Source organism: Lates calcarifer, linkage group LG6, assembly GCF_001640805.2.
Source record: "Lates calcarifer isolate ASB-BC8 linkage group LG6, TLL_Latcal_v3, whole genome shotgun sequence".
NCBI classification, from domain to species: Eukaryota; Metazoa; Chordata; class Actinopteri; family Centropomidae; genus Lates; species Lates calcarifer.
The window spans coordinates 27,344,049-27,352,542 of NC_066838.1; the positions used below are offsets into that span (position 1 = coordinate 27,344,049).

Genomic DNA, 8,494 nt, shown 5'->3' on the forward strand with positions numbered 1-8,494 from the left:
TGGCAGATCAACTGGCCCACATCCGTAAATAGAGGCTGATTAACTCACCTGTGCTAAACATGACTCAGCACTTCTCTGCTGAGGTCAGCGAACTCTGAACACTGCTTCATTATCATTTCTATCAGACATTAAACGATAATCTGATCCACGTCAGGATTTATATAAGCTTATTAAAGAACTTTGATCTGATTTATTTCTGTATGAATGCAGATATTATATTTGCTGGCTCAGCACAAAGGACACAAATCTGCCCACGTTAAATAAAGTTTCTTAACATTTATTTAATACAGATATTAATTGTACTTTTAAACTCTGGACATGTATTTATCATCATCACTGTGTGTCCTCTGCACTGAGCCTGATGTAGACACCAAACATAAAATCAAAGTTTTGAACTGTTCCTTTAATGCACCGATGAAACACAACTACGCTCTGAACTCTCCACTTAAAGGTGATCTAATTTAATATTCAGCCTCTGTTTGACTCTGAGCAGATAAACTCAGCTCAGTGAAACTTTCATTATCGTTATTTCATTTTCTTACTTTGAATAAAAACAGTTTGTTGTGCTGCGTTCAGGAGCAGTTACATAAGACTGATGAAACGACGGTCAGGACGACCCGAGGGACTCGAGTCAATAAAGCACAGAGGGAGATAATAAACAGACGAGGAGCTGAAACAGAAACTGACCAAAGAGGAAACAGAAACACTTTGAGACAGAACGACCACAGAAACTGTCTGAACCTCGCCACAGTCACATGACTTCACCATCTGAGCTGAACAACACAGTTTCACCAGCTTCCCCTCAAGGACCACTGACACCTCCTCAAGAAGGAGAGGAGGGGAGGAGAGGAGAGGAGGGGAGAGGAGGAGAGAGGAGGAGAGGGGAGAGGAGAGGAGGAGAGGAGAGGAGAGGAGAGGAGGAGAGGAGGAGGAGGAGAGGAGAGGAAGGGAGGAGAGGAGGAGAGAGGAGGAGAGGGGAGAGGAGAGGAGGAGAGGAGGAGAGGAGAGGAGGAGAGGAGGAGAGAGGAGGAGGAGGAGAGGAGGAGGAGGAGAGGAGGAGGAGAGGAGGGGAGGAGAGGAGGAGAGGAGAGGAGGAGGAGAGGAGGAGGAGGAGAGGAGGAGGAGAGGAGAGGAGAGGAGGAGAGGAGGAGGAGGAGAGGAGAGGAAGGGAGGAGAGGAGGAGAGAGGAGGAGAGGGGAGAGGAGAGGAGGAGAGGAGGAGAGGAGAGGAGGAGAGGAGGAGAGAGGAGGAGGAGGAGAGGAGGAGAGAGGAGGAGGAGGAGAGGGGAGAGGAGAGGAGGAGGAGGAGAGGAGGAGGAGGAGCAGTGAGGTCTGTGAACAGGATTAAGAGATTACAGACTCTCCTGTTAATCTCTGAGCCACGTGGTGAGAGGGATGATGATGTCACACTTGGCAGCCAATCAACACACACTCTGTAACTGTCTGTTGACCTTTGACCCCGACTCTAACAACAGCTCTGAGCCAATGACCATCGACTCTAACTACAGCCCCGACCTTTGACCCCTGATCCCTGAGTGAAGGTTCATCACCATGCAGCAGAGCAGGAACACCTGAGCTGACCCTTCAACCAATCAGAGCCTTCGACACCTGATCACCTCTGATCAGACATTTCAAGGCCCAGTCTGACCACGTCAAAGTCTCATCTGGACCTGAACCTGAACCTGAACCTGAACCTGAACCTGGACCTGGACCTGAACCTGAACCTGAACCTGAACCTGGACCTGAAACGCTGACGAGCGGAGGAGTGAACAGAGTGTCCTCACTGAGACAGAAGAACAGACAGAGACAGACAGAGAGTTCTGTTCATCGAGGACGGAGAGAGAACGAGTGCAGGTCATTTATAACCCGGGGGGGGGGGGGCAGTCACTCTGCCAAGGACACACAGACTCTGCAGGAAAATAAATCTGAGGAAGGAGAGGAGGAAGGAGAGGAGGAAGGAGAGGAGGAAGGAGAGGAGGATGGAGGGAAGGGAAGACAAAAGTAAAGGAGGAGGGGAGGATGCAAAAAAGGACATTCAGGAGGAAAAGAAGACAGAAGAAAGAAAGGAAGGATGCACAGAAGGAATGAAGGATAGAAGAAAAAAAGGAGGAAATGGAGGGAGGATGCAAAGTAGGACAAAAGGACAGAAGGGAGGAAGGAAAGGAGAAAAGACAGAAGGAAGAAAGAGAAGGCAGAAGGAAAGACAGACAGATTTAAGGGAGGAAGGAAGATTAGTTTCTGCTGAAGCAGCGAAATGAGCAGAAATAAGACGTCATGTGATTCAATGAAGAATTTAAACCAAAGGTTAAAGTGAGAAAAATATTAACGACAGAGAGGAGAGAGAACAGAGAAATCCTGAGGTCAGTGAAGGCTACGAAGATCAGAACAGAAACAAGACGATCGATTGTAAAAGAAAAGAAGGAGAGCAGAGGCTGTGATGTCATCAGTCGGACCTGCAGCAGGTGAACAGGTGTGAACAGGTGTCATCTGAGACAAACTGCATCATAAATCTCTCTAGAACAGGAAATTATTAACCATCACACACGGAGGTCAGAGGTCAGAGGTCACACTGACTGTTTAACAACCCATCCCTGCTGTTGCGTTCAAGGATGCTCTGACGTGGGATTTACAAGTTACCTGATGAAAAAGGAGGAGAAGTGAGACCTGATGTCAGAGAATCAGACAGACACGCTGAGGATTGTGGGTAACAGGTCGTGTAAATCTGGAGACTGAGACTCTCGTGTCTTCTCAGATGTCGCACCGTCCTTGAACGCACCTCCAGGACAATGTTGAGTCACTGAACATGTGATCTGTATCTCATCTGTAACTCCTCACACAAGGACCCTCTTAACCTCCAGGAACAAACTCCTCCTGCTCCTTCCTGTCTTAATGTAAACACTGGATCAGTCTTTATCTGTCAGGTCAGTCCTGATGATGAGACTAAAACGTTACAGATGATCAACGCACCTGTATCACCAGTAAACAGGTGTTCTACAAAAGGCTTTCTTCTTAGAAAGTAGATGTCGTAGATTAAGATGTGAAAATGTCTTGAGCTTGTGTTAAAACCACAGACCTTATTTCAGACATTTAACCAGAAACTTTGGGACGAGGGAACATGAAGTGCTAACATGCTAACATGCTACGCTACATGTAAAGTCAGAGGTTCAGAGTCGTCACATTTGGTCCAACAGTGGTGGAGATATTTCAGTCTGACGCCTTCAAGGCTTTAAAAAAAAGTTCCTTTAAAGAGAGAGTTTGGCTTCAGTCCCTGTTTGATAAATCAGGTGAGAAGAATCAGAGTGAAGGATGTGACCTTTACTGACAGTCAGAGTTACAGGACGTCAGTGTCTGTGTGAACTGAACCTTTTCTCTGGATTCTCAGTTATTTAACCTCCTCCTCCTCCTCCTCCTCCTCCTCCTCCTCCTCCTCCTCTCTGTGTGAACATCCAGACCTTTCCCTCCTCTCCTCCTCCTCCTCCCTCCTCTGTCCAGCTCAAACTGGCTGACTGTGTGAACCAGACCTTTTCAGGTGAGAAGAAACATCTCTTTCTCTCTCTCGCAGCAGTTTGTCTCCGCTGGTAAAAGTTTAGTTTCAAAGGAGACAGAGACGTGATGAAGAGTCCTGCTGAGACGACGACTCCTCCTCCTCCTCCTCCTCCTCCTCCTCCTCCTATCCTCCGGGGTTTTACACAAAACATTTCAACTTTAGTTGAAAGTTTAGTCCATAAAATGTCAGAAAGTAGAGATGAAAGTCTCTGAGACAGAAATCATCGCGTCAGAGAAGCAGAAACAGAAGCAGAAATATTTCCCTAAAAAATGTCAGTTAATCAGTTCATCTGTAATCATGAGACATTTTCGAACTGATTATATCAGAAACTTTCTTCAGTCAGTTGATCAATAGAAGCAGCAGATATTCTTACTGACGACTGATCAGATGAGGTCTGTGGGTATTTTCTCACCAGACTATAGACCAGAAAACAGAGTTTACAGATTCCTGTGATATTTAAACCAGGTTACAGGTGCTGTTAAACTTCTGAACCGTCCTGATGCTGTGAGACTGGAACAGTGAGATCTCTCTCTGTGGTTAAAATATCAGTAAGTCTGCAGGATAAACATCTTCCTCTTCCCCTCCTGGCTCTTTGGTCACAATCCAAACATTAAACGATCTCATGCTGCTTCAACAGCTGCAGAGAAAAGACTGATATTAAAAACTGGTTCAGAGTCTCCATCAGATCTGTAACAGCTGTAACTCTGCATCATTTTGTGTTACAGCAATGGAGGGCTGTGAATTTCACACCTGGACCTTCACAGGTGTCCTACCTGAATGAACCCACCTCTGAACACTGTCATTATGAAGCGACGGCTACAGAAACCACAGAAACAGGTCTGAATAAATACTGTTACTGAAGCAATGCTATAAAAACCCAGTTCAACAGGTCTCCAAACACTGCAGCCACAGCTGCTCCACACATCATCTGCTGCAGAAGCTTCAATATTAAAATGACAAAAGCAATAAAATACAGGTCAAATATATTTCACTCACTGAAACTGCTGATTATTTGTAGATAAATAAAAAACAGTTTCTGCTGCGCGGACATTCTCGGCCCTGAAGAGAATTAAAACTTGACTTTCAGTGTTAGCCTCCATAACAATAGAAAAGGACTTATTGTTGAACTGAGACTCAGAGATAAACCTCTACAGAGTCTCTGAACTCTTCCTCCTCCTTCAGTCAGTGTGAGCTGAACAAACAGCTGTTAAATCTATGTTAACATGTTTTAGCTTGTGCTAGTAGCTATATATGCAGTAAGCTAGCTCTGACCATCCAATCACATGATGTGAAAACACTGACGTTGTCATAGACCTGTTAGCAGACCCTGGTCTCACCAACTCAAAATCTGAAAGCAGCGTAACAGTTTAATCCGTACAGTATTAAAGAGAAAAACAACATATATAAAATTTTAACTCAGTGTTTAGCAGAGACGGTTCCTGCTGGTTTACAGATCCAGGATGATTGAACATTTCTGGGAGGTTAAAAAGTTTAAAAAGTGGAGTGTCCAGTATTTGTCTTTAAAAACTCTCTGTGAAAAACTAAGAGATGATGCAGACACAAATAAATAAATAACTAATTTCTGTTTTTTCTTGTGAAAGAGTTTTTGTTTTTCTGTCTGTGGTGAGTCAGTGAACGATGAGTCACAGAGAAAATAATCAGCTACCAAACAGAAAACAGGCTTAATGATTAAAACTGCAGAGACATGTTTTCTCCATGTTAAATATTCACACGTGTGTGTCGTAAATGGTAAAACAGACTGCGCTGCACTTATACAGAGCTTTAAACTACAGGTCACATTCACCCATTCACACATCATTAATCCTGAGTGACTCGTGTTATTTTCTAGGAAAATCAGGTCCAGTCTGACGAGGAGAAGATAAAAACTTAATTTTTAATTCAGTTTCAGCTAGAGTCAGATATATAAAGACAGGAGGTTATATAAAGCAGATATATGAAGAAACTGATATGGAATGAAATAAAAATATTCCTACAGATTTAATAGATCAGATTAGAAACAGGAGACAGACAGACACAGAGGGAGGAATCACGGTGTAAATGAAAGTGAATACAGAGAGGGAGTTACTGAGAAAATAAGGGTAGAGAACAGGAAGTGGACACACAAAGATACAGGATGTGTCAGGAAGCTTTTTACAGACGGACACAAGATCAGTCAGAGGCTGGAGCGTTAAAACACGTCCAGGATATAAAGACAGTTTCATCGTGGACAGCCTGACTCTAACCTTATCACACCTCAGAAATGACCACTGCTGGTCCCAACAAGGTCAGTGTTTGTCCTAGAAAAGGTCCCCGTAAGCAGGACCAGGTTTTGGTCCCCACAAGAGCAACTGGTCCCAACAAGGTTGGTGTTTATACTGGAAAAGGTTCCAAAGATGTTACAGAAACACACACACACACAAACACACACTGATCAGCTGATTCAGCTGCTGTCAATCTGATCAATAACAAACGTCAAACCATCATCAACACATTTTTCTTATTTCACAGCAAAAGTCAAAAACATCTCTGACGATGTCTTTGTGTTCAGACGTCACCGACACGTCTCTGGTTCGTTTGTTTTTCACAACAATAAACTGTTCGCTGGTTAAAGTTCTACAGACACCAGCTACGTTAACTTCACCCTCACAGCTCTGCTACGTCAGAACCTGATGAGATGATTTCTGGACATAACTTATTCTGTGAGATCGGTGTTTTCATGTTTGATTCATCAGCAGTAAAAAGACTTTTCCTACTCTAATTATTTGACCTGAACACATCATTACAAACAGTCCTTCCTGAGGAAGAGGAGGGAACCAATGAGAGGCTGGCTTTGGGAGGGGTGTGGCCTCAGCTCTGTACACCTGCTCTCTCCAGGTGTGTGTGTGTGTGTGTGTGTGTGTGTGTGTGTGTGTGTGTGTGTGTGTGTGTGTGTGTGTGTGTTGGCCTCACCTCCTCCATTCTTGTAGCACAGGTACGGAAACCGCCACACGTTCCCGAGTCCCACAGCGAAGCCGACGCAGGACATGATGAAGTCCATCTGCCGGGTCCACGTCTCCCGCTCTGGGTATCCTGGACCCGCCGCCGTCACCACGCCTCCTTTCTTGTCCGGACCGGCACACGCTCCACTGCTGCCGCCGGACGCCGCCGACAGGGGGACAAGGCTGCCATTAGCAGCCGCGGGAGGGTAACCGCCGCCACCGTTAGACAGGAGGAGGGGGTTCTTCTTGGACTCCTCCAGGAGGACCAGGGAGCAGGAGGAGGCTGGAAGGGCCTGTTTCTCCATCACGAACCAGTCAGGAACCAGTCAGGGACCAGTCAGGGACCAGAAACCAGTCAGGGACCAGTCAGGAACCAGTCAGGGACCAGTGAGGGACCAGGAACCAGTCAGGGACCAGTCAGGGACCAGTCAGTAAGTGGTCTTTCAGTTCTGGTTCTACAAACCCTGGTCGTTTTAGACTCTAAACCAGTATCAAACCAGTCAGTAAAGGAGCAGTCTGCACTGTTTGCTGTTGAGTCTTTTCTCCCTTTAATGACCCTCTCTCAGGTGTTTCCTGTCACCTGTCCACTTCCGGTCACCAGTTTAAAAAAAACCCAGGAACAAACCAGTCTCAGTCGGTTTCACTTCCCCCTTTAATTTCACGTCTTTTTGTCTCTTTAAAAACTCAGTTCTCTTCTGGTTTTAGTCCTAAATTCAGTTCCGTGTTCACCTTCCAGTCAGGAACAGATGAGTCAGTCAGCAGCAGGTCCAGGTCTGTCCCAGTCCGCTTTAAGACCTCTGCTGTTCCCGCCTTCAGTCTCTGTCTCCTTCTTCTCTTATAATAATAAATCAGATTATTATTATTAGGATTATTATTCTCGGAGAGCAGCGGGCGGGTCGTGGATCAGCTGATCCCGAATCTGTTCTTTTATTTATTATGAATCCAGATCAGTTAATTCAGTTTTTTTTTTTGTTTTTTTTTTTTTTTTAAAGACACAAAATCAAAAAGGTCTAAGAATAATCGGGAGACATTTCTTTCTCGAATGGAAAAATAATAAGAGGAAATGATAAAATAAAAAAACCGTGAAAATAAAAAATAAAGGGAATTACACCGACGATCGGACAGCGACCTTCAAAAACAATCCACGAAACACTTGAATGTGAGTCTGAAGAATCGCATGGGAACAGAGAGTCACGGAGGAGACGGCGGCCTGCTGGAAGACAGAGAGGACGGAGAGGACGACAAAATCAAAATGATGAGTCTTCTTCTTCTCTCAGCGAGAAAAAAAAATCACCGAGCGGCGGCGCGTCACGGCTTCAGTCCCGGCGGCGGAGAGCGGCGGGCGGGCGGCGCAAGCTGTGGAGGAATTGTTGCAGCTCCATCCGAAAACGGAGGAGACAAAAAGAAAGAGAAAGAGCGAGAGAGAGAGTGAGAGAGGGGAGGAGGAGGCGGAGGGGAAATAAAATAGGACCCTGAACGCGTCCCGGTCCTCTCGGCTGTCAAATGTCCCGTTAGAGACGCTCCGAGGTATTTAAAGTCCTGCTACGGTCCGTCTGTCCGTCCGACCCGACGACCGGCTTTAAAAGGAGAAGCCGCTGCTCGGAGTGACGTCAAAGCCCCCGCCCACTCTCTCTCTCTCTCTCTCTAACTCACTCTCTCTCTCTGTCTCTCTCTCTCTCTCTCTCTCTCTCTCTCTCTCTCTCTCTCTCTCTCTCTCTCTCCAGCTCTTTCAGTCTCTGTGGATCAGACGTACACTCAGGTCGTTTAGGAGGATGTCGGGACCGTCCTTCTGTCGGGTTCTGGTTCTGTTCGGGTTCTGTAGCAGATTCATTCTATAGCAGATTTACTCCCATTTTCAGGCTCATCGTCCTTCTGGTCTTCACCTGGTGGTCAGGGCTCAGTTCACACCTGGCCCCAGGTGATCCCACCACAGGTGGACAGGTCTGAGCACCAGTGTAAACTGAGGACGC

The 8,494-nt window shown here is 45.9% G+C and overlaps 1 protein-coding gene across 1 annotated transcript in view; it reads right to left on the bottom strand.

Annotated features, from left to right (window-relative positions):
* slc6a8 (solute carrier family 6 member 8) overlaps positions 1 to 8,110 on the bottom strand; it is a 51,239-nt gene extending 43,129 nt beyond the window's left edge. Inside the window, exons 1-2 of the mRNA XM_051071516.1 lie at positions 6,886 to 8,110; positions 6,496 to 6,845 (exon numbers count right to left, since the gene is read on the bottom strand). Of these exons, the coding sequence (XP_050927473.1) occupies positions 6,496 to 6,829 (334 nt within the window). The 5' untranslated portion in view covers positions 6,830 to 6,845; positions 6,886 to 8,110. The remainder of the gene's footprint in view (positions 1 to 6,495; positions 6,846 to 6,885) is intronic.
* Between the last annotated feature and the right edge of the window lie 384 nt (positions 8,111 to 8,494).